Genomic DNA, 27,081 nt, shown 5'->3' with positions numbered 1-27,081 from the left:
GTTTCATAATGACTCTTTTGTGGTCAGTAATCGTTTAGCAGAATAGAAACAAACACCAACTTCAGCTTTTTTGTTGCTAAACTTCTGGCTGACATTTTAAAGCTGCTGGATGACTCACAGTCCCATTTGCTGGCACTCAGTACTCTAACTGAGGAAACCAAATATGTTGTCAGTGCAGTTTAGTAGCTGATAAAAATAGTCATGACTGAAATGTAGAGACTGAACAACATCCCTTCCACTTATACTGGTGCAATTTGGCTGATGCCAAGTTTTTAATCTTGTTTTTAATATGATTTTAAAGGTTCAGGAATGACTCTGTATGTTGTTTGAAATTCTTTTTATATATATTTTCTATCTGCAGTTGTCTGATTGTGTTCTTGAACGTCTTGAAAGGCGTTTATAAATAAAATACTATTATGAATGTCACAAAGTATTACAGGGATTAGTTCATAATGTTCTTTTTCTCCTCCTTTCTTCCTCCTTCACTTGAAGCACTGCTGTTACTTTCCCCCCTGCTGTCTCTTTCTCTTACGCAGTGTTTTTGTTTTCTCTTCTCCTCTGGCAGTGATAATTTGTACCAAATGACATCCCAGTTGGAATGTGTGACCTGGAACCCAGTCAACTCTCTGGCCTCCACCATCAAGAGGTATGAATCAGTCCGGGTGAGGCTTAAGAAGTGGTCATTTTCTCCACAGTCCATCCAGTAAAGCTCCATGTAAAGGTTTTCTTTAGTGCTGTTGTTTCGTTGTGCTTCTTTTTTTAATCCGTCATCTCTGTCTGTTTGGATTATAGAAACATACAACCTTTTAAATGTCCAAAACGTATACAATGTAGATTTAAATATGTATATAATCTCTCAAATTAGACACTGAAAGGCATTTTTAGAACTTTTATTCAATATTTCAAGCATTTAGGGAACAAGAGGATTACTGTTACTGATTACTTATAAGTTACTGTATGAAAAATAATATACTGCAATTATTATATTATTAACTCATTACAATATTATTGTCAGTTGCAAGAGACAACCTGGATATTAATATTATTAAATGGTAATTATTTATGTTAGACAACTTTCTCATTTTAAAATCCTCTACAAATCACTTCACCAATCTGGACACATCAAAAATTTCTACTTCTGCTTCTACTTCTGCTTCTACATCTTATTAGCTTCCCACAAATCATTCGAAATCTGTTAAGACACAGACAAACATATCAGAAAGATTTTCTGCATTTACGTACAAACAAATTAATGTTATTAAATATAACGATTCCAAACTTTTAAATGAAAGTGTACATGCAGGCACTGTCCACTCAGGATGTAATGATCTGACCTGGCTTGAAAGGGGTTATTCTGTGGTGGCTGACGGAGTGCTACAGATAGCCTCTTGTCTGGGTTATCTTCAAAGAACCGTCCTCAGTTTCACATCAACACACAGCTGCACAGGAGTGTTAGAAAGGGCAGTGATAAAATGATCATCAAAAAAGGCCTCGTTACTTCCGTATCTCAGAAGCAGCAAAAGTCAACGGCAGATCAGTCTGAGACCTGACCTCTTAAACTCCAGGAGTCAGTATGTGGGTTTACACTTCAATCCCTCACTCTTATATCAGTATCATATTACTTTTGACATAGACTAAGTTGTGGTGGACTACTATAGTGAAGAGACATGGGCCGAACCCAGTTACCGTGCAAATACAAATAACCAGTTTTGTGAGAGGAGAAGTTTCCTGTCCTCTGTCTGAGAGTGGAGAGATGCGTTTTTCATCTGTTTGGTCCACTGCAGTTGGGGATGCTTCCTGTAACATGTTCCCTTTATAGAGCACTGGCCTTGACCGTAGAAAAACAGAGCGACACAGGGTAATAAGACAGAACAATTTACACTCTCGAAAATAAAGGTACTAAACTGTCACTGGGGCAGTTCTCCTCTTGTCATTGGGATGGAACCGTCAAGGGTACTTCTCAGTACCTTTAGTCAGGGAACATAACTGAACCATAATCCATTGAAATTATGTTTTCTAAGCTGTGTTGACTCCACACCCCCTCGTCTCATCTTATTTTACTGTTCTGTTTTGAAACTTTAGGTTATGAAAAGGTACAAATACGAACTTTTCACCTGGAAAAACTTATTTAAGGTGCACAATTGGACCTTAAAACCACTGTTGTACCTTTGAGGTACACTTACATTGTTTATAACTTGATGAATGAGAAATGTACCTGCACAGCACCTTTATTTCTAACAGTGTACTGGATGTATTTACTTAAAATTATGGTTAATTACAAAACATAATTGTTATCTGTTATTTGTTGTGAGCTTGTTACAGCTTGTTGTTTCGGCCAGATGCTTAAAAATAACGATTAAGACAGCATACATACCATTTTAGTTTAAATTTTGGTGCACACAGTGGATATGTATTAATTTTTAGGCATGTTATGATCAACAAGAAGAGAAAATAATCAGCTCACTTTAAATTGCATTTGTTTAAATGTGATTTTCTACATATTGTTGGCTTTAACTGAAGACAGAATTGGCTCTGGCTCAAATCAACAAACAGACACAGCCCTTTGATGATGTTCTTGCCCCTATTAGAGGTTCTGTTAGTTGTTTAAGTACGATCCATGACGTATCTCAATAAATACATTTTCTTTCGCTATTAATGTTTATGCCTTATACTGGGGAGGGGTGGGTGAAATCCTGCCCCCCTCACCCTTAAATTACAACAGAGAAACAGAAAGAGCCACAGAGGGAATCTGTCCGCAGAAGTACGTGTGTGCGTGTGTGTGTGTGTGTGTGTGTGTGTGTGTGTGTGTAGTGGAAGCCATGAGATGTGGATCAAAGCACATCAAGCTCAAAGCTAGATCAAGCTCTGACAGGGATCTTTTAGGTCATGGATTCTTGTAGATTCTCTGGGTACTTCTGTGGCTTCCACTGTTTGCACAAATCTAAACGTGATAGACGAATAGATAAAAACTGTAGAAAGAAACTTTATTAATTCTGATGCAAATTGCAGGAGAAATAAATCAGCAAAAAAACCCCATAAATGTACACATATACATACAACTTTAGACATTTACAGAATTTAGAGGACTTAGAGTAGATTTTAACAACACAGGGTGAGTTTACTCTTCAGTGCTTGAATGATATTTGAAGAGTTTCATTCCAAAATGCTGTATACCTGTTTGTAACAAAAAGTATGTCTGCATTTATATTTGTCTAACAAAGCTGGGATCACTAATAATATAGCATTGATATTTATTTTATGTGTGAAGCCCACCGCCAACAATGAAGAAAAAGAAAAAGATAACTCATCAAAGAATCGTAGCGGTGCTGGCAGATATGTCCTTAAAAACATTTTTGGCATTGGACAGATGTTTAGGTTTGACCAATATTTTAAATGTTTGATGGCGTGTTTAGGGTACTCCAGAAAAGCGAGACATTTAGTTGATGCTGGAGTACATCCCCTTAAATATCTATTTTTTGTTCATATTACTGCTTTTATAATCTACATATTATAGATGTTTAAATATCTGCATCCATATCAGCACATACAGCACTGTGCAAAAGTTTTAGGCACATAAACATGTTGCTTAAAACCATTTACATTGGCGGTTAGAGTGTTTTCGCTTGTAAAAACACAAAGTCATTAGAATAAATGCAAATAAACATTAATACAGTAACAACAAATTTCTACTTTTGAAAGAAAGTAGTGGATATCCTGTTTGGTTTGCTTCCAGATATCTGCTGGATGTCCCCAGCCATCACATGAATTTGTTAAAGTCCATCAGCAGCACACTTGATTTAACATTGGTTTAAGATTGATTAGCCAGATTAGGTTTTGGATGATTACAGGTTATACTGGGCAGCCATGCGGAGAGGTTCAAAAATGGTTTATTAAAAACATGCCATGCATAAAATCACTAAATATTGTAATCATATTATTTTTACAGGGTGATTTAAAAAGATTCATCTGATTTCAAAATGATTTATTTCTCTTGTAAATCGTTACAGAACAATGCAGTAAACTGTAAATGGTTTAAATGAGCATAAAGTTTATTATGTAATTTTTACACATGCTCAGTATGAACCTCCTCCAGCTGTACGGACAGCATCAACACCATAGTCAAATTCATCCCATACTGCATTGAGCATGTCGGGTGTCGCTGTACTCACGGCTCTTTCAGTGCGATTTCGGAGATCATCCAGTGTTGTGGAACCAACTACGAACGCTCTGAGCTGTTGGAGCTTCACTGCCCACGAAAATCACTCTGCACAGTTATGACGGATTCACTCTTATTGAAGTGGAGAACGCAGAACGCTTTCTGCTCAGGGGTCTCATCTCCCCACAGACTGAAGGAGGCCATCTTCCACTGACCGTCAGAAACTCCATGATCCCCTCTTTCAATTGGTATGTGATTGGTTCCTTGGCGCCTCACGGTTGTAAAAATATGGCGCTTTGAAATCGGATGAATCTTTTTGAATCCTGTATTTATTATATTCTTAGTGTTTTTCTGTGTTAATGAACTCTTACTGACCAGAAAAAAAGATTTTCAAATCTCATTGTATCAGGTGCCTAAATCTTGTGCCCTTTACTGTATGTACTGGAAAAATATCAGGTATCAGCACTGGCCCACAATTCCCATTTCGATGCATCCCCTAACAGATGAAGATAGTCACTCTAACTTACACTGTGGTGAAACGAACAGGGAGTAGGGGTGGAATTTTTGCTCAGTCATGCAGTTCAGTTTAGATAAAGTATCTAATTCTGGGTGTGGTGGAATGCACAGTGTGTGTATCAGAAGGAGAGAAGGCTGAGTTGGCTGATGAGCAGGGTGGATTGTGGGGTGTGGCTGTAGCAGTGTGAGAAAGAGGTGAGTGTGTGTGTGTGTGTGTGTTTCATTGCTGTGAAACGTGGCGTTGGGTGGGCGGTGTGGGATGGAAGACAGAATATTTATGCCAGTCCTGATAATCGCCATGGTTATAGCCTCTTCACCCCCGTTGCCATGAGCACGTGGTGTTTGTGTGCTGGCTGTGAGGACGGATGGATGGAGTGAGGGATGAGCGCTCCAGAGCTGTCTGATTGCACAGTCTGAGATGTTAAGCTAACAGGACAAAAGAGGCTTTATGGAGCCTTAACAGTTCATCAGGTGCTGCCCACACATCCACACTGACCCTGACCTTCAGCTTTCCCCACTGCCTCCCCATTCACACGCTCAGTGGTCTAAGTGCTACAGATGGATCCAGGCATTACCCAAGGGGACTGGCAATGGATTATGAGCTCAGTTACAGCAGTCAGTTCATTTTCAGAAAACGTCTCTGTTTTACATGATGTGCGCAATAAGAGACACTGTTAGAAATAAAGATTCTGTTCAGGTACAGCTGTGTTTTTAAGGTCCAGTTGTGCACATTAAATAAGTTTTTCCAGGTGAAAAGTAAATGTTTGTACATTTTCATAACCGAATGTTTTAAAACAGAACAATAAAATAAAAGCCTGGAGACGAGACGGGGTGTGGAGTCAGTACAGCTTAGAACATATCATTTCAATGGATTATGGTACAGTTGTGTTTCCTGACTCAAGGTATTGAGATGTACTATTGAGGGTCCCACCCCAGTGACAGTCTCATACCTTTTTTCTGAGAGTGTTGGTGACTGCTTTTAACCCCTTATTCGGTAATTTGGTAATCGGTCATATGCTACATGAAGCACCATTATTTTTGAGAGTGTGGTTTGAAAAATCTAATTTAATTTTCCTCAAATTTTATCCAACAGCCAAGACATTTCTTTAATTTTCCACTGCAGCTACAAGATCGGAGGCTTATGTACACCGGTTAGCTTTCTGTATAAGCTTCCATTACTTGTTAGCTACATCAGCCTTGTAGCTTCAGTGCAAAGTTAAAGAAGCAACTTCAGACAAAAAACATGTCTTGGCTAATGGACATTTGGACTACATTTGGGGCAAGGGGGACACTAAACTAATTGCTGAGCTACTTCTTTATGAGCACATTCAGCACAGAGTGATCTGAAGGGTAATGGTCAGACTCATGAGGTCTCATGTGGCGGTTTTTGAGAGTAAAGGGTTCAGAGTGACCCTGTGGAGTTAACAGACCCCTTCTCTCTGTTTTCTCTGTTGACGTTATCCAGTCCCAGCACGGGGTTTGAGAGCGAACCTTCTCCGGCCGCTGCGCCCGTAGTCTACAGCTGCAGTGCCCAGTACCACATACATACACACGGCATGTTCAGAGGAATTCAGGTGGGTGCCTGCAAACCACACACACACAAATAAGCATGTGTTTAGTAAGAAAGTAAGTATGTACATGTAAGAGTAATTTAGTTCTGATGACACAGTCTGATCGGTTGAAAAGCATCTACCCTTGTTGTTATTTGTGGTAACAGCATCGTTTTTTCACGATAAACTGTATAATTCTGCTGAGCACCACGTAATGACTTGCTCTTCACTGCAGCTAACCATTAAAGTTTCTACTTTATTGCATATAAAAAAACAGAAAATTGACACATTAGATGAATCTGTAAGATAATACTTGTCCCCCAGGCCATTTGGTCAGATTATCAAGAAGAGTCTTGACAGCAGGCCAAGCTGTGATGGCAGAACAACTGAACAAGCTAAAATTAGCCAGAAACAAACAGAACACAATTCAGTAAACAAGCTGCTTTACAGACTGACTGGAACAAAATGGTTTTCAGGTTAATCTGGCAAATATTAAAAAAGCTGAGCTGAACCTGATATTGCAACATTTTCATAGCTTTATTCGTAACTTAAAAGGCTGGTCCTTTTTTGGCTGAATTAATTGCCATTGTTAAAGCACATTTGGTACAATGTATGCTTCTTTCCTTTTTTCTTTATTTTGCAGAGGAGGAGAACACTCAAGGTTGTGTATTATTTTAAATAAAATCACAGCAGTGCTGATTTTCTACAACTACACACAGAGCAAAATGAAATACTGACCCTTGTTACTAAAACTCAAAGAAAAATGCTGTATGAGAAGCTCGGCTCTAGCTTTATATACCACACCTGAAGTACGAATCCTTGATGTGATCTTAGACTCTGTGCTTGTTTTGTCCTGCATGTAAATACAGTCACTAAAGTAGCTTTTTATCATTTGAGAATATTGCAATTGCTTTTCTCTCTCAGAGCGACGCAGAGAAACATGTTCATGCATTTGTTACAAGCAGAGTTGATCACTGTAATGATCTTCTTACTGGACTTCCTAAGAAAACAATACATCCTTAATAACAACATGCATCAGCACACATCCTAACAAAAAAACAAAACCGAGACATCACGTCAATCCCATTTTAAAAGAACTGCACTGGCTGCTTGTATCTTTTAGGATAGATTTTAAAGCTCCAAATGACCTTAAGGCTCCGCTTGCCTCAAAGAATGGCTGTCTGTTTATGCTCCAGCAGGTGATCTTAGATCTGCAGATACTGGCCTTCTACAGATACCTTCCGTAAAATAAAGAAAATGTGTAGAGGCATCTTTCTGTTATTATGCTTTTTAATTTTTTTTATTTGATCTGTGTTTTTGACTCATAAGATTTTAAATGAATACTCGGTTTCCTCTGTTACTGTTTAGCTTTACCACCTGCCTGCCCGAATCACAGCCACGTTATTCAAGGAAGTATAATCTATATATTTATTAGGTATCAATATGTAATACGTCCTATGTGTTATATAAACTTAAGTACTTAAATATGAATATAATTTTTTGACGATTTTTATTTTTCTACATAATTTCAACACACCAGCTGTTCTTTACATTGTGTGAAAATCTCATAATGAATGGACCAATAGAAATGCTCTAAAATCACTTCGAATAAAATTTCTTTACATTAATTTACATTGAAAGGTAAGAGTGTTTTTGCCTTCTCCTGTAAAGTTACTATTTTGGAGACACTTGTTTTATGCGAGTATCTATGGGTATGTATTTTGTTGGTGCTGTAGATTATTGGTGCTGTTTTTCTCAGGTTTTACTAAAAAGGACAGTTTAGACATAAAAAGGCACAAAAACAAACATGCTATCATCATGTCCAGGTTCAGCTAAAGGTCACTAACTCCCCTCCCACCCAGAGAGCCTGCCAAATATTGTTGAAGCCAAGGCCAGCAAGCTCTTCTGAAGCGTGTAACTGAGAGCAGCAGCAGCTAGTGTTTGACTGGTCAAGCCTGACTAGTACTACATCACCGCCTGGCCCAATCCTGCCGGAGAGAAAAGCATTAGCTGGATACAAACACGGCGGTTATTAAAGGTCGCGGCCTGCCAGAGCAGTGGAGGTGTGCTGAACAGCCTCTGTCACAGACAGCAGAGATATTGCCTGTCCCTGACTCCATTAGCCATACAGATTGGGTTTCCATACACCGCCTCAGTCCCTGCTGATAAATCATTAAGACTTAATGAACATCTTTCAGCGTCTGAAAAAACAAAGATCCCCCTGAGAACCAATGTGTGCATTTCCACCACTTTCTATCTTTCTTCTCTGCTCTGCTCTCCTCTCGGGGCTTTTAAAAGCTGAGCTGACGTTTAACAGGCTTCGGGCTTTGAGTGTTAGGATGAACGAAGAATTGACAAACACAAAGGATGTTAATAAAAAGTCATTTTAGTAGTTAAAAGAAATCTACAACGTACAATTCCAGTCAAAAGTTTAGGCCCAGCTGATGTGTGTTTTTCATAATCCTGAAGACATTTTGATCTAAATGTTAGTGATTAAATGTTTTTAAGACATTTAATCAATTCCAATTCCGATATAACATTCTCCCAAACGTGTAGTTTTACTTAGCCAGTGTGATGTGAGCACACGTGGACCTTCTTCAAGCCTGTTGGAAACGCATCCAAATGGAAAGTACGAGGGAAATCCAACATTCCTTTTAGAGCATTATTTAGGAAGAAGCGGTCAATCACAGCTAACATCATTTAAAAGGCCTGTCACTATCCCTGTCTTTGAACAAGACACGGGCAGTTTTGCTTGATTCAATTCATGAATTTGGCTAATGCTGTTTGAAAAACCAGAAACAAGCCAGTAGAAACAGTTCAAAAAAGGCGGCCCCAGATTAAAATCTTCATGAATAAAATGTAAAGCTTACAGAGCTGTTCCTCAACTAAAATCGAGTCCGGTCTGTCTGGGTGAGGGTGAGTCTCTCTCTTATTCAGCACAGTTAGCTTTATTGATCATATTAATGTAATCAGATCTTCCAACACACTGCTTTCTAGACTTGCACTGCTCATATTCACGGTCGAAGTCACAGTCAGCTTTCGCAGGTAGCACACTGGAAAGGGACAGACACAGATTATCTACATAGAGATCATTTTTGTTTGAAATTAATTTAGTTCTGTTAGATCAGGAATCAGACAAAGCACTTTTTGTAAGTCGCTCTAGATAAGAGCGTCTGCTAAATGCTGTAAATGTAAATGTAAATAAATCTGCAATATGCGGTTCTGGAGCCACATGTGGTTCTTTTACTGCCCTGTTGTGGCTCCACAGCAGAATTAGATTTCCAGGTAAAAATAAAATAATCCTCCTTTACAGTAAAATAAAGCTCTGCTGATCGTTCAACACAGTTTAACACTAAATGGTCTTAAACTCTGGAGTGAATGTAGAACTGCTAATTCACCCTTTAACCCTGAAGGGTTGGCGTGCAGACTGCTGGTCACCATAGCAACGCAGACAACAATCTTGCCTAGCGAGTAGCTAATGAAAAGGCAAAGAGAAAGATTTAAGATGAACATCGATCATGAGATGAATGGACTTATTTGTGTTTATAAGCACTACAGCTGCTTTCCTGATATGTTTAATCTGCAACGAGAAATGGTCAAACACTAAAAAGTCAAGAAGATGAAGTCGGCTAGTCATTCAAATTTTTTCGTTCCACTTTTAACAGTGCAGCAGTTCCATCCTGGCGCCTCCGGCACCATTTAAAGTGGAATGGGAAAATTCAAACAAGAAGCTGGTGAATGAGAAGCGACTTCAGCCTCATAAAAAGTCGAACATTAAGAGACGTTTTACAAGAAACTATTCTATTTTTGAGGAAAAGTTTCCTGCCGGAGATGCGAGAAAAGCAGCTATAGCTGAGCTAAAGCTTAAAGCAGAGCAAAGTAACTCTGCATTTTCATTTATATAATATTTTTCGCCTACACTAGGACATCAGCACATACTGAGACATATTTACATCCAAGTTTTAAAATGGACATAAAGTGTTGTGGCTCCCAAGGTGGATTGATTTTTGTTGAAAGGACAAAATGGATCTTCTTAACATTTGGGTTGCGACTCGTGTGTTAGAGACATGTGTAGCGCAAGTAACAACATGCATAGTAACACCTTAAAAACATTAATAGGCATTTAAAACACCTAAATAAAAAGGACAACGATTTCCCAAAAGTGCAAACAGGGCATTCATTCATACAGTTAAACCTCAGATTTTGATGTTCACTGATCTTACTTTGTCTTCATCATCATTAGCATTAAACCTGTCAGCTTCATCATATTCATATTCATCAGATATAACGGCTCTCTTTTACCCTTTTGTTAATGTGTTATAACTGCTTTTTAATGATTAATGGAGTGTTTATAACCTAACTAATAACCATAACAAACTATTTTAAACCGTTCATAAAAGTCTTATTTTTAAGTGGTACCAAAAAATTAACTGATCTCTCCCATACTGTGTCCTGCTCTCTAGGATGTTCGTCGAATGCCCAGCATCACTCCCTCTATAGTGCGGTCAGAGAGCAACGACAAGCGTCCGTTCATGTGTTCATACCCGGGCTGCAGCAAGAGATACTTCAAACTGTCCCACCTACAGATGCACGGGAGGAAACACACAGGTAACACACAGAGACACAAGCCTGCTTTCTCTCACCTTTCTTCCTCTGCTGTGTTTTTATGGGTGTACCTGCTGGTCCAGGCCGCTGGCACAAGCGGTAGCTATTTCTTTGGACATATTTATCCAAACAGTTCTTTGTTCTGTTGCAAAAGAAGCTGCCAGAGCTAAAATATTGCTTAGAAGAGAGATGAAGCTATTTTGAGGAATTCATCTGGCAGCACTGTTTCGCAACCGTGATGTTTATACAGATCAGACACGCACACACAGGGTCACTCAGGGGCCGAACACACTGTAGTAACCATGGTCTCTCACCCAATTACTTAGGGCCACTCCCAGCTTGCCTATCCACAAAAAGCAGCACTAAGCATTAATCAAAGCTGATTCGTTTGTTCAGTTGTAGAAAAAATAAATGGTTTTAGGCTCTTTTTCAGGGATCTTTTAAATCTGTATTGTGTTCCTGCGCTTTACTGTGCATACATACATGGAATTTCCCCGTTGTGGGACTAATAAAGGATTATCTTATCTTATACAGTACATCAATAAAAGGCCAACATCAAACACCTTGAGACCAAAGTTATAATCATAAATCACAAACTGGTTAAACCAAACAAATCACATTCAGCCTCACACTAGAAAAATGAAAAACACCTCCTGAGCAACTTCATTAACAAAACTTTGTTCATCCTTAATTGTCTTTGTTTTTCTTTTTGCAGACTTGCTAACTAATTACAATTATAGAATATAGAATAATTCTTAAAAGTGTAATGGTGTGGGATGGCCAGTATGTTGCATCGTGCCCTTACGCATGGTTATGTTAAGTGTTACATGAATCAGACGTGAATTATAGGAATGAATGTGAGGTACTTATAAATCCAGATTAAAACAATTTTTCAGGCTATGCATATTTATATTATATGCGTACTTTATTGGATCTCTTTGTACTTTGTATTCTATCATTTGTAATTGTGCTGCTGTTTGTTTATTTATTTACTTAAACTGAATTTGAACTGTAATGTTTTAGCTTTCCAGTTTTGCTGATCTTCATGTGTAAAACATTTTGTAAATAAAGTGAAAAGTGTTATGTAAATAAAATTAATACCATGATATTATGTAACAAATAGCTGCGTAAGGTCAGGTTTGAGTGAGAGAAATATCCTCCTCTGGGTGAAATATATATGTCGCTGCCGTCGGAACAAAATCACGTAATTTAATTTTGCTGTTTTTCAGTTTTTTAAAAATCTGAAAATGCCTGTGACCCTTTATATTGTATGTAAATTTCATGATGAAACGACTAAAAGAAACGTCCCAAAATTACTCTGAAAAAAGTCTGGTTCCATTGACTTGCATTAAAAGTAAAGCATGTTTTTTCCTTCTCCTGTACATACATACATACATACTGATCAGGCATAACATTATGACCACCTCCTTGTTTCTACGCTCATTGTCCATTTTATCAGCTCCACTTACTATAGGAGCACTTTGTAGTTCTACAGTTACAGACTGTAGTCCATCTGTTTCTCTGCATACTTTGTTAGCCCCCTTTTACCCTGTTCTTCAGTGGTCAGGACCCCCATGGACCCTCACAGAGCAGGTACTATTTGGGTGGTGGATCATTCTCAGCACTGCAGTAACACTGACTGGTGGTGTGTTAGTGTGTGTTGTGCTGGTCTGAGTGGATCAGTCACAGCAGTGCTGCTGGACTCCATGGGGGTCCTGACCACTGAAGAACAGGGTAAAAGGGGGCTAACAAAGTATGCAGAGAAACAGATGGACTACAGTATATATACATATATATATATACATATATATATATATATATATATATATATACATATATATATACATATATATATATATATATATATATATATATATTAATATATACATACATACATACATACATACACACGCACACACAATGTATATAAGCAGAACACTGGAAAATCTGAAACACTGTGCTTTATATGAAGTATTAAAGTTAATGGAATAATAGTACAAAAACACATGATAGAAAACACAGAGACTCAGTAAATCTCAACATGTGTCCTGGGTAAATATGTTTTAGTCTGGACTTAAAAACATCTGTGATATTCTGTCCCTCACCATCAGAGTTTTCTGCTATACATTTCACTAAACATGAAACAGCGCCCCCGTGTGGAATTTCTGTGCTGAACTCTCGCCTTCTTCTCTAAACTACTGAGCTACTGTGGATTAAACCTAGTCTTGGACTAAACTGCAGGGCTAATGGCAAGCCCCCATTGTAAACTGTTTCTAGGCTTCGGCTTAATCTGAGTCTGGGAAACTGGCCTTTTTGTGTAGTTAATCTCTGTGTTTCGTGCCTGTGCAGGAGAGAAGCCCTACCAGTGTGATTTCACAGACTGCGGCCGCAGGTTCTCCAGATCAGACCAGCTGAAGAGACATCAGCGCAGACACACAGGTCAGACTGAACTGCCTCATTTACGCTCACTTCTCTGTTCTCTTACCACCTTTATCTTCACTCTCACTCTGTGCTCTGTGATGCAGCCGTCCTGACTTAGTCCATTATTCCGACTAAGCAGGCCAGTGTTTCCCATCCCTCACTGTCTGTCTCTCGAGCTCTGTCCATATCCTCCCCTTTTTTCCTCCTGTAGGAGTGAAACCCTTTCAGTGTGAGACGTGTCAGAGAAAGTTTTCACGCTCAGACCACCTTAAGACCCACACCCGGACTCATACAGGTAAAACAAGTGCGTAAACCCATTTTTCTTTCACGCTTCTCCAATTTGAGTCCAGTTTCAATAGTTTGTTCATATAGTTTAATACAAATCATCACAGTCATATTAAAACCTTGTATTACAGTGTCTGAACAGACAATGATGACTGGATCAATAGAAACGGTCCATTACTTAGAATACAGCCTTTTACATTAAAGGGGAATTCTGCTGATTTGTCAAAACCTCTGCACAATTCAGTCGTTTAGGTGTAAATAAAGTTATTACACGGTTTGATGTGAAATGGAGTTTTTAACTATAATCTGATAACTGCAGAAAATCAGATTTGGTCAGTAATTTGTTTGTGTTTTCATACACCTGAGTAACCAGATAATGGGGAATCTCCAGGTCTACATGAGTCAGACAGTAACTGGATTTCTGCTTTGCAACCAGCCAATAAACTCACAGAAGTAGACGTGACAAACGTAACGGAAAAGTCAAATATAATTTCAAAAAAAAGAAAAAAAAACAATGACATTGAGTCACTTTAGCAGAAAATATGAATATTCTTCATCTTCTAGATGGTGTATATTCAAATTCTTCATTTCATAAAGCATGTATTTGGTTTCAGCATCACTCCAAAAGTGTTTAGTTGCATCTCGCGGGTGCTGTGTCAGACGCTGCTTGCAGTTTCCGGGACAGCGCTCTGTTTTTTGCACATACGCAGACTGAGAGAAACGAAAGGCGTCAGAGTGAGGGTTTACATACACTGAAACACCCCAATACTGAGCTAAAATCCAGCTCTATTTCTAGACCCAAGATAAAATCGGAGTACGCTGTTTACATCACCACTCGAATATTCGGATAACTGCCGAAATCTGATAATGATGTCTACAATGCAAATATAACCATTTTATTTACAGTCCAAAACTAAATCTATTCAAATTCCTGTGTGGTACCTATAAGTCACATGTAATACTGGTAACGGTAAAAGAGTGGTAAATCTAAAAACCAAGTTTTCTTCAAGGTTGCACCGATACTGAATCAGTATCAATGCTGATACTAGCACTTAAACACAGTATCGGTATATAGGTAATGATATCGTTACCTGTGGCCAATACCACGAAGCGATTTCTGATGCTCGTTTGCTGATGCATGTATGTAGCCAGTAGATGGAACTTGTTCGGCAGTTTGAGTTAACAAGCAGCAGTAAAAATGTTCATGACAAAATCGCCAGCATTTAATGGAAAGTCAGTATTAGTGGGTGAAATGCCATTAGAAATTCTACCCAAGGTATTCGTGTCACTGATAGTGTCCACCTCCATCGGTCAGCTTCACGCAGAAGCAGGGTCTCACAGCCTTTTGCTTCAACCAAATCTGTGGCTCAGCTGCTTGTATGCCATTCATTCAAGCTTGGTATGTTTTATTAGTGACACAGAACACAGCTTTTACCAAAATAAAATATTTAAAAAGTGGAACTGTATAAATATCAGGACTTATAAGCTAGTTAGGTTATACAGAGTTAGTATTGGTGCATCACTCTCAGCTCCGGATACGATGTTACATAGCGGTTGAGAGGCTACGTAGCTATCGGAACTTCTGTAATATTACATGAAGGGCACGGAAGGTAGTGCGTAAAGTTTTAGGAAACCCTCAGATACTACGGCTGAATCACAAATGGCTTCCTGTTCCCACAGTGCACGGCGTAGGATTAGGAAACTATGGCTTCTGTGTACAAATAGTGCTCCGAGTGTTAGATAAGGAGTCGTGTAGCATAAGGCTAAAAAAATAGCTTTCTGTTTGACATATAATGCAGTATTTGGGTGTAGAAGCCATTATTTTCTGACCAACATAGTGCACTACATAGGCAATAGAGAGCAATTTGAAATCTAGCCTGTGAGATCATGAAACAAAACACAAAGTCTGCAACTTTTTGCTGAGCATTAGCTGGAATACAGAGAGTTGAGGTGCGCAAACATTTATATTTACGGCCTTTCGCAGACGCTCTTATCCAGAGCAACTTACAATTTGATCATTTTACACAGGTAGGTGAAGGTAGTATTAGGAGTCTTGCCCAAGGACTCTTATTGGGTATAGTGTAGGGTTCTTACCCAGGCAGGGATTGAACCCCAGTCTACAGCGTAGAAGCCAGAGGTGTTACCCACTACACTACACCAAGCACACAAGCAGCTAATCAGTAATGATTCACACCAGTGCACGCGTGACGACAGTGTGCAGTACCAAAATATTCTTTGGTACTGAAAGAACAAAAAATGTTAATATAAATACATTTCTATAAATACAGTTTCTCTGCTAAAAATTATTTCTCTCATCTTATAAGAGTAGCGTACTAGATAATCAGGGAGCTGAAAGGGCACGTCTGAATGTGGGGGCGTCTAAACTTGTGGTGCTACGGCTCTGCAGATGGATGCCACTGGCTTTCTTTGGGTATTTTCCCTTTAACACCCTGTAGCTCTCTCTCTCTCTCTCTCCGCCATGAATCGATTCTAAAAATACTTCCTTTTTGCAGAAATTGGGAAGTTGGTGGAATTCCTTTTTAACGTACATTTGCTCCTTCATTAGTTACCATGATAGAAATGCAAGGTTTTGTTATGACAGTGATAAAATACTTAATTATGATGAGCAGTTTTGAAACAGGATTTCTGAGTCTTAACACTTCTTTAATTCTCTTTTTCTTTCTCAGGTGAGAAGCCGTTTACCTGCCGCTGGCCGAGCTGTCAGAAGAAGTTCGCCCGTTCAGATGAGCTGGTCAGACACCACAGCATGCATCAGAGAAATGTTACTAAACTGCAGTCAACTTTCTGAACACATTAAGCAATCGTTCTGGAGTGGAGAATCATTCTGAATATGACGACAGCGGTGCTCATGAGTGAACACCCTAAGATTACAATTGTTAAATAACCTTGGAATATATGACACACACACACACACACACACACACACCACCAGAACAAACACACAAAAAAAACAAAAAGCACAAAACAATGAACCAGAAGGACTAATTCATGTATTTCAGGTCATCTCGTGTTGTAAATAACATCTACGCGCCTAATCTTCTCTCTCTTTGTACTGGCTATATCTGTAGTACATGACATCTGTGTCTAAGATGTGCTGGTTCACTTAAATCTTGTAAATATTTGATTTTTTTTATTATTATTTTATACAACATATATCTAACAAAGCTTCCAAAGATTTATTTTTGGAAAAAAATAAGTGCACTGTTTTATTTGTTTGTACATACTGTATGTTAATCTCTGACATATCATGGACTTTACTATCCGTGTTTGTATTAAAATGATTCATTTAAAATCAAGCACCTCCAAATTACTTAATGCCTTTTCTAAAACAGCCACACAAATAAAATGTGATTGATGTGAAAATGTGAAAATGGACTATAACACAGGAAAGTGCAATTCACAAAATGCTCAGTAGAGGCCAGTACAGCGCTGACAGATTTAACCATTTTAAGGGCCTGGAACAAAACTGGACACTGAGCAGCACGAAAGGCCAGAAGTGTCAAACCGAGTTCCTTCCAGGCCACCGCACTGCAGAGTTTAGCGTTCCTCCTTATTAAACGCACCTGATTCATTTCTTTAGCTAATTAGCAACATAATAATCATCCTTTGCAGTAAAATAACGCTTTGGAGTAAAACAAAGCTTTGCTGAGGGCCCCAACACAAAGTTCTAACACAGTTTTAACAATAAATGGTCTTAAATGCTGGAATAATGTATAACTATATAATAAATACCAAATTAGAACTGGTTCCCCTTTTGAGTCTTGGTTCCTCTCAAGGTTTCTTCCTCTTGCTTTTAGGGAGTTTTTCTTGTTACTGTTGCCATTGGTGACGCTCATGGGGGCTTGGACCCAGATTTTTCTGTATAGCTGCTTTGCAACAATGCCTGTTGTAAAAAAGCGCTATATAAATAAACTTTGATGACTTTGACTAAATTAATGAATAACTGGTCACTATAGCAATGCAGACAAATCTAGCCTAGCTAGTAGCTAATGAAATGGCAAAGAAGAGAAAGATTAAAGACAAACATTGAGAATTAGAGACCAATGGACAGACTCATATGCACTCCAGCTGGTTTCCTGATGTGTTTAATCTGCAATGAGAAACTGTCGACCACCAAAAAGTCAGAACGCTGAGAGACATTTTACGAGAAACCGCTGTGCTTTTTTGACAAAATGTATCCTGTTGGAGATGCAAGAAAAGCAGCTATGGTTGAGCCAAAGCTAAAAGCAGAGCAAAGTAAGTCTACATTTTCGTTTGTGTTATATTTTAAGCCTATACTAGGATATCAGCACATACTGAGACATATTTACAGCCAAGATCTTAAAATGTTACACCACTAAAATGGACATAAAATGCTGTGGCTCCCAATGTGGTTGGAGTTTTGTGAAACGGGACAAAATGGATCTCAACACTGGGTTCCTGACCCCTGGCCTGGGTCATGGAGGAAAAAGAGTAAAGAACTGTACTGCATCGTTATCCTAATAAAACTCTGCTGAGACGTCACTCGAATTAGTCTAAGTAACATTATGGCTCAGCAGTAAAGCCCAGGCTACAGATTAGAAGCACATTAACATTCATGAAATCTGAAAAAGGCATCTGTACTTTCCATTATGGGAGCAGATATATTTTACTTCATAACTCCAGGATATGTATGGCTTTGTCAAACATAACCCTGGTAAAACTTGAGAATAGTGAAAAGTAGATGGATCATGTTTATGGCATTTATTAAAAAGTGTACAAAACCAAAAATGCATACAAACCTACATCATCACGATTAGAAGCAAGCAGAAACCCAAGTCCAACGACAGTTCTCTCTCAGCGATGCACTTCAGATGAAGAGTTCAGCTGAAAACTTGCGTCCACCGAGGAAATTACACTGCTTGACTGTGGGCTAAAATTCAGAGCATTCCTATTTACAGCAACTGCAGAATAAGTTATGCGCTTGATGGGCCAGTTTCACTGTTTGTACACTGCTACACTGATTGTCGAACAGATGGAGCATGAGCAGACAGATCTGACACTACATCCACATGCTTGTATCAGGAAGACTTCGCCGCTTGGCCTTCGAGATGCCAAATATACACAAAAAAACACAATCTGCTACTGGAGCGGCCAAACTCGGCCTGTAGTATTGCTTATCGTCACTAGCACACAGAAACGTATTAAAGCTTAGCGCCTTTTGGAAGTACGAGTTTGTTGTTCTTGTGCTTAAAATAAAAGGACCTTGGTTGATGGAAAAAAAATGACACCATGAGCTCTGTCAAAAAATAATAAACATACAGACACGTACATTAAAAAAAATCAATACCAGTCATGTGATATTTTAAATGAGACTGGATAGTTGAACACCACAAATGGTAAGATCAGCCTGTGCTAAAGTGCATTTAACGTCAACAAACACTGCGAATGAAATGAGAAAAAGTCTTCACGTCCCTGAGCCAGCAGGTGCGGCCGAGAGGTCAGAGGGAGTGCAGATTCGTCAGTCATCAGCTGTTACTTCAAGTCAAGTTTTTCCACTAACAATTTCGTAAAGATACCGTGCATGACCCCGATGAGCCGGTTTGGTTCGTCTCCAGCCCTCGGGTCTGAAATAAAAGTCCTCTATTGGCGTACTCCTCAGAAGAGAGGGTTTCATTGGTGGATGGAGTTTAGGGGATGGTACTTGAAGGCAGCCTCTCAGCACCATGACTTTGTAGTAGTGTTATACAGTTATCTTCATTCGTCCTGAGGAGAAAGAGGAGAGATCCCAGTGAGAACTCAGGGAGAAAATTTATAGCACTACTGGAGCTGGATTAGTTTTACCAGATGATGTTGTGTGATGTAATGTATGGTGGTTGACTAGCCAATTGGTGGGGGATAAAGTATTGGTGTTATTTCACCAAATTTCCAAAAGACTGAAACATCCTAGCTTGTAAATAAACTTGACAGGCTCCACAATCAATGACCATCATGTGCCAGGCGGCTGTGTCTAGGTACAACTAACCCAGCTCGAGTAAGGCTTATGGTGCTAGTGTTCAAAAGTGTGAGCAGGAAATGTACACAGTGAAGATCCCATAATTCACAGAAAACTGAATCACTCAAATTCAGGTCACTGAATTTGGACAAGTACTCTGGCTGTCATGATTACTCCATTAAATTCAATATTTAAAAAATATTTTTTTGCCCTGGCAATTTGCACAATATTGCATACAATGTGCATTTTATTTGCTTCTTCTGTACAAAATAGAACCATTTGTATACATTTTTGCCATACAATGTTTCCTGATCTTTTAGGGAAGACTTTTAAAAGACTTCCTAGTTTGTCTTTTTATGGTAAAATACTTCAAATTATTCCAAAGACCCTGTATGGTTTGTTATTGTTCAGTTAAGTCCATTTTATTGTTTGTCCCTTGTCCATCAAAATAATGGACGATACTGGACTACTACTAAAATTGACAGTGACAGCCCAACTACATCCAAGGCTTTGTTCACACAGCAGGTAAAAGTGGCCCAAATCCGATCTTTTTCTCCATATGTGACACAGATGTGTATCTGTGTGTCAGTGTGAACAGATAAACACACTGAATCTGACACTTTCAGTTCCAATTTGAGACGCTTTCATATGTGGTACTGAAATCTGATACATATCTGATATGCGGCAAAGTGACTCAGTCTAAACAGCAAGATTGGAATTTATGCAACTTTTACGTCAATCCAACTCGACATTTGTCATAATTTTGTGCTGCTGAGATCTCAAACGGCCAAACATGGCCATAGGAGAACGAGGCTGCAGCGTCAAAGAACAGTTAAAAAGTCTGAAAGCAAAGTTTAAAGAATCCGAGGACACGAACCAAAGAAGTGGCCGCGCCCTTTTTATGGTGAGCTTGAACACATTCTGGGTGATGAGCCCAGCTGTCAGTCAGTGAAGCTTCATGATGGCTCCTGTGATGCTGGCGAAGATGAAGCTGAAAGCTTCGGGAGCGACTGACGTTCATTCATAGTCAGAATTGTTTACCTCTGGACGAGCCACGTGAAGCAACGAACACGTTCTTTTGCACATGCGGGTCAGTTTAGGAGCTGATCTCCTCAGACTGATGTCTCATACAGATCACATTTAAAAGATAAGCCAAGAAAAAAAAAAACAAAACAACAACAAAAAAAAACACGGATTTGGTGTGAAAATCAGATTTGGGCCATTTTTCCCTGCTGTGTGAACAAAGCCCAAGTAATTCACTTTGTACAAAGACTCCAAGCAGACTATCAGCATAAAGTCCCCAGTTTAGTTTAGTTAGTCACTACCTATTATGTTAGGATACAGTTATGAGGATGAAAGCTTGTATTTATGGATAAGTCAGGAGCAACGTCTCTACATGTGAAGGAGGAATGTGCACTCTGGTGTTGGTATAGATCCACAGTATGGTGATCAGCCCATACTTGTCACAAAAACAAAAATGGTTATCTGCACTTCACCACAGGACAGCCCAGCCATACAGAAGCAGGTGTGAGTGAATACACTCCAGTGTGTCTCTCTCTTTCACACTCACTCCCTCACACACTCACACACACACACACACATAATACAGTGAACTGTGCACAAACACAAAGCCACAGAAGACAGCAGCAGCGCCAACACATGGACAAAAAAAGAAATCAAAATACACATAAGACAATAAAAGGGGGTGCACAGTCGGAATATGAACATGATTATTTTTTATTTTGACCTGTATAATTATTTTGGAATCTGAGCCAGCAAAGTGCACACACTGCATCTGAATTAGAGGTGCACACCAGCCTGAAACAGGGGCCTGAACCCAACTGGTACCCTCACTTTTGGACAGTACACTATCATCTTATCTGCAGATGTCCAAATTGTGAACAAACTATCTGGTGTTGATTCTCAACAGCAACAGGCTTAGGATCAGGATCTTTGATCCGAGTTAGCATTAGGTTTAGGGTTGAGGTTGAGGTTAGGGCCAGGTTTAAGGTTAGGGAAAGTTTAGGTGAATTCAATAGATATTTTGTTGAATTTAAGTTAGTAACTATCTAACTGATATCTATCTAATTTCTAAGCTAGTAAATATCTACAAAGCATTATACCCAAACAAAGATGTTTCAACTGGCTCATCGTAACAACAAACAAAACAAACTTGATTCAGATGAAAATCACAACTGATGATCTGTGCACCCTTGACAAAAAACTGGACATGTTTAAAAATAAAAAGCAACAATAATTTCTCCTAAAGATCATCTTTGCTCGCTCTCTCTCTTCCTTATTCTTCCTCTCACACACACACACACACACACACACACACACACACACACCTTCCTAGTGTTAGAGGCAGCGTGTTAGATGGGCAGAAAGCGATCAGGTGACACGGGGGGCACCATGCCATGCTGAGCTTGTCCATGCCAATAGACCAATCAGATAAAACTAAAACCCCACCTACCTGCCCACTGTTCCCAACCAATGGGCTGCCTCTGTCTACCTGTCTGTCTGCAAACCAACCAATCAGAGGTCACAATACAGACGAGGTGCCAAAGCGCAGCAAAATAAAGAAGACTCAGATCCTGCCAATGGACTGAGCTTCTTTTTGAACACAACGTTCATACATGTAGGTTTAATTTATTTACCCATGCCTGGCTCACAAATGTGTTCTTTCATAGCAACTGTTGCTAGGTACGTAGCAACTCTAATCAAACACTGCAGTAATCTGAGTAATTTATGCATTTTCTCATAAGGTTGAATAAGATTTGCTGACGCTCTGTAAAGCTTGTCCATCTTAGCAACAGCTGATATAAAAGATAGCATTTGGGGGGCAAAGCATGAAAAGGTCAATTTAATGCTTATATGCTTAAAGTATATGCATTTAGCAAGTGCATGCAAGACCTTTATGAAGGCAAGGCAAAAGACCATTTATGTCCATTAAGTGCAGAAATATCCAACTGTTGTAAAACTGTAAAATGATCAGGTTGAATCAGTAACTAAAGCAGGAAATGTTTGTCTAGTGAATTTTGCATCCTGTACATCTGAAGGAGACAGCTGTAAATCTGTGTTTTTGATCTGATAGGCTTGTCTTTTGCAACTGGGGGTTGGATGTGTTTCTCCTCACCTGTAGCGAGCTGGCTTTGGGACCTCCTACGCGTGGTAGTGCTTTTGGAGCTGGAGGACAGAGTGGAGCCTGCACTGCTGGCTCTGGAGATGGGGAGGGGCACTGGGGTCACTGGAGGAGAGTCCAGCTTTGTGTGCATGAGATGAAGAGAGAGAGAGAGAGAGAGAGAGAGAGAGAGAGAGAGAGAGAGAGTGAGAGAGAGAGAGTGAGAGAGAGTGAGAGTATAAACAAATGACAAGTGCAACATAGACGGTACAATGAGAAGAGTGGATGATCATATTTATTCTAGCAGTGAACCACAGTGGTCAGATAGCTGGTAGCTGGTCTATAGGGAGCGACAGGCTGATTTAAGCCTATGTAACCACACACTGGTAAGTAATTAGCAATTAGACTTGCTCATGTGCTTCCTAACATATTTTTATCTATAAAAATAGAAAAAAGTGCATTAGCATAAAAATAAATAATTTTTAATAGGTAACACTATAACATAAATCTGTTATAGGATCACTACATAACACAATCTGTTATATAGATCACTTCATTAATCCCAGAGGGAAAGTCGTCTATTACAGCAACACAAAATACAGCAAAGAGCAAAACAAGAGCAAAGTATTGTCGTACGCTATTATACATATGCATAACTAAAATGGAAGAAGTACAAATTTATAATAAAATGTGCAGTACAAAAATAAGTAAGTTAAATCACATATACACCGATCAGGCATAACATTATGACACCTCCTTGTTTCTACGCTCATTGTCCATTTTATCAGCTCCACTTACTATATAGGTGCACTTTGTAGTTCTACAGTTACAGACTGTAGTCCATCTGTTTCTCTGCATACTTTGTTAGCCCCCTTTTACCCTGTTCTTCAGTGTTCAAGACCCCTATGGACCCTCACAGAGCAGGTACTATTTGGGTCGTGGATCATTCTCAGCACTGCAGTGACACTGACTATTTGGTGGCGGGTTAGTGTGTGTTGTGCTGGTCTGAGTGGACCAGACACAGCAGTGCTGCTGGAGAATAATCCACCACCCAAATAGTACCTGCTCTGTGGGGGTCCTGATCACTGAAGAACAGGGTAAAAGGGGGCTAACAAAGTGTGCAGAGAAACAGATGGACTTGTACACCTATATAGTAAGCCGTGCTGATAAAATGGACAATGAGCGTAGAAACAAGGAGGTGGTCATAATGTTATGCCTGATCGGTGTATATTATGCAGGTGACAATGCAGTGGTGCATGTCACGTCCAGCGAATGAACAGAGTGACTAAACACTGTAAACATAACATATGTTAATAGTTGTATATGCATGGGTGTATAAACAAAGTGGCAGTGCACAGTAAAAAGTAGAGATACATAATGTCCAGTTTAAGATAGTTGAGATTAGTTAACTTGACCCGGTTTGCTTAACTACTTTCTAAAGGCCTAAATGATTTCCACATATTTGCAGTTTGAGACAAGTGTGTGATAATTTAGGTGTGTGATTTGAATGATGTGAACTGCTTGCTTGTTCTAAGACTTAGACTTCTGACTGACTGTCTATATTACTTTCCATTTTCATGTCTTCATTAGACTGTAATCTGTTGCGGTCAGTAAATATACCCACTTCCAGCACTTCATGTTCATTTCTGGTTTAAGCCAAACCCACTTTTGGTTTGTAATTAAAAAAATAAAAAAGGTATTTGTATTTGTATTGGAATCAGTATCAAAAATACCCAAGCCTAGGTATAAGCTTCCTTTATGTGTTATCACAACGCAATATTAGCAAAAACTAAAGAAGCAAACTTCAGGCTCCAAACAGGTCTTGGATGACTGACTACATTTGGAGTAAGAGGAAAATTTAGCAAATCCGATTTTCCAACAAACTACCACTTTACAGGTGTTTCTGTGGTTGTGTGTGCATGGGTGTGTACCTCCACACTATCATGAGTAGGTGAGGAGGACGTTGAGGAATTCTCTGCATGTCTTCGTGAGGAAGAGGATGGACCAAGCTCGACAGTGCGAACACGCTGAGCAAACTTCAGAGAGCAGACGGACTCACTGATGTTACTGTCTAAAGGAGAGACCTGAGGGAGATGGAAACAGTTGTACAGTATAAAGAAAATGAAAAAGAAGTTACTTAACACTTCCACGTTTAACAGAATCTGCTTACCTACTTTCCACAAGCTTAAGTGCTTTCCACATATTTTCACAGTATTGCAGGCTACAGTATGTAACACTTAAAGTGCTTAAAGCACTCAATGTCCTTAATCTGGGCTTTTATACACGGTGCATGTTCTTGGCCGAATGTTCTGTGCTGTGTTCTTTCCTAATCAGTGCCATGACACGGCAAAAGACAATTTACTGTGAAGAATCGACATCAGCACGAAATTTCTCACTGTCATTAGTTTCGATAGCTTCTACTGACTCTAGTCTGGGTTAACGGCTACTAATTCTGGTTATGCTGCATGATTTTAAGACAGTTGCAGTCCCAATACTAGTGGTCACAAAGGACTTAATCATTAGCCAGATCAGCTGTATTAGATTAGGGAAAACAATGTGCAGAGCAGGGGGTCCCTGTGACTGAGAGAACAGGCACCACTAGCTGAAGTAGATGATTAAGATGCATCAAAACGTTATGACACATTGATCTGAAGGTGGTGATCCAAATGCACTGAATGCCAGAATTGATCATAATCAATTATAGTAACACTCAGTACAGCCTATCGTCCTTTTTAGAACAAAACCATGCATCTCCAAAATGATAACTTTGCAGGAGGGTCTTAACATTAAATGTAAGTTAATGTAATTAGATTTTATGTTTTAATCCTATAATTTTTTTAAATTAGATTTTGTCATTTCTATCAGCCATTTCCTAAGGAAAATTTCACATAAAGTAAAGAGTAGCTGGTGTTTTTTTAAATAAAGCCCCCCCAAAAAAAACAAAACAAAAATGGAGATACACTATTGTATCCGAACAAAGACAATGTGCTTATATTTTGGTCAAAATACAGTTCTCAGGCATTTTGGAGCATTGTCTATATTCCACTATTGGATAAACAGTTTCTCAGGTCACATTTGTGAATTCTGTATATATTAAAATCATACCAAAATAACAAATCATATCGTGATGAAATTTGAAATTTCATGACACACTGAATTGATTCCTGAGGAACCGTAATTGAACCCAATTGAGTTCAGAGACTTCGACTGTGAGGACACCTGCGTATTTACACACCTGCACAACCATGAGTGTTTTGCTGTCTCCGCTGAGCGAGTCCTGGAGCAGGTATGTGAGGCGAGAGTTGCGGAAGGGGACGTGCGAGTGCCGGGAGCGCAGAGCATTGATGACATCACCGAGAGCCGACAGGGACTTGTTGATGCACTGTGCCTCGCGCAGGCGGCTTCCTTCAGCACCCGATTTAGCAATTCTCTCAGAACCCGCCAAGTCCACCAGGTTCAGCTTACCTACAGAGACACACCCAAAAGAATGACTCATGAGCTGCGATTAAAGGTGCTTAATGAACAGTTTGTAAATGTTGAGCCACTCTGGGTGGATCAGAAGTGGTTAACAGAAAACGAAACAAAACAAGAAAATTAACCATCAGCTGTCAATGAACCAAAACGAAAAATGTTAAACCCTGATTTTGAAATCAGGTATCCAGAACTTAATTATGTTATTTCATACAGGTACTCGCATATTGTTGCTGTTGTGACAAAACCTCCTATCTCCGAAAAAGGGAACTTCACAGGAGAAGGAAAGAGCCTTCTTAACTTTAAATGAAAGTTAATAAAAAGTAAAAATATATTTTTTAAAAGTAATTTTAGACCAAAACAGACAACAAAAAAAACAGAGAAATAAGATTCTGGTTTTGACAGCGACAATTTATCACATAGGGAACATATGTGTGACGTCTTGACACCATATATTGTGTCTGTATCCCAACCTGAAGTTCGGTGTCCTGTGGAGGAGTTGAAGCCGGCGACAGTGACGATGAGGAGAGCGTGAGAACGTGAACTGTGTTCGTTCAGGTTGGTGCACGCTGTCGCCCGGTTCATGTGACCCAGTTCAAACACCTGCAAAGTAAAAAACAAAACAAAACAAAAAAAACAAATATTGGCAATTTATTCCATGATAAAGTACGTCCAGCAGTTTTGAGTAGAGTGACCATACTTAGCAGCAATGCTTTCCAACCAATTACACAGAATTAACTGTTGCTGGTTGTACCTTATTAATATCCTCCACGCTCTCCACTGTGAATTCAGTCAAACCCGGAACATACAGCTGACCACTTCCATCCGGACACATCTTAATGTCCAGCTTCTCGCTCGGGTTGTCTCCTAAAAGATTCCTGAGGGAAATCAAAGCAACACAGACATGTGTTGAGTGAGGTATGAACTAGACTTAACACAAGAAAGCAGCAGACCAGAGGATTAGGCGACAGTACAAAAAGTC

At 39.3% G+C, this 27,081-nt stretch overlaps 2 protein-coding genes across 3 annotated transcripts in view; one reads left to right on the top strand and one right to left on the bottom strand.

The window, feature by feature from the left end:
* The window catches only part of wt1b (WT1 transcription factor b), a 28,647-nt gene extending 11,797 nt beyond the window's left edge, over positions 1-16,850 (top strand). Inside the window, exons 4-9 of one of the 2 annotated variants that reach the window (XM_036585335.1) lie at positions 566-646; positions 6,138-6,246; positions 10,686-10,830; positions 13,177-13,266; positions 13,460-13,543; positions 16,221-16,850. In XM_036585335.1, coding sequence (XP_036441228.1) covers positions 566-646; positions 6,138-6,246; positions 10,686-10,830; positions 13,177-13,266; positions 13,460-13,543; positions 16,221-16,342 — 631 coding nt within the window. In that variant the 3' untranslated portion in view covers positions 16,343-16,850. Of the gene's footprint in view, positions 1-565; positions 647-6,137; positions 6,247-10,685; positions 10,831-13,176; positions 13,267-13,459; positions 13,553-16,220 lie in introns of both variants that reach the window. The other variant, XM_036585334.1, reaches the window with a different exon arrangement.
* Positions 16,851-18,261: 1,411 nt separating this feature from the next.
* kifc3 (kinesin family member C3) overlaps positions 18,262-27,081 on the bottom strand; it is a 58,120-nt gene continuing 49,300 nt past the window's right edge. Inside the window, 7 exon segments of the mRNA XM_036584904.1 lie at positions 18,262-19,278; positions 21,981-22,027; positions 22,644-22,770; positions 24,560-24,712; positions 25,864-26,093; positions 26,573-26,702; positions 26,854-26,977. Coding sequence (XP_036440797.1) covers positions 19,270-19,278; positions 21,981-22,027; positions 22,644-22,770; positions 24,560-24,712; positions 25,864-26,093; positions 26,573-26,702; positions 26,854-26,977 — 820 coding nt within the window. The 3' untranslated portion in view covers positions 18,262-19,269.

The sequence above is a fragment of the Colossoma macropomum genome, unplaced genomic scaffold (genome assembly GCF_904425465.1).
Source record: "Colossoma macropomum unplaced genomic scaffold, Colossoma_macropomum, whole genome shotgun sequence".
Taxonomy (NCBI): domain Eukaryota; kingdom Metazoa; phylum Chordata; class Actinopteri; order Characiformes; family Serrasalmidae; genus Colossoma; species Colossoma macropomum.
Note: the sequence above shows the minus strand (reverse complement) of the source record. Positions and strands in the feature narration are given on the sequence as shown.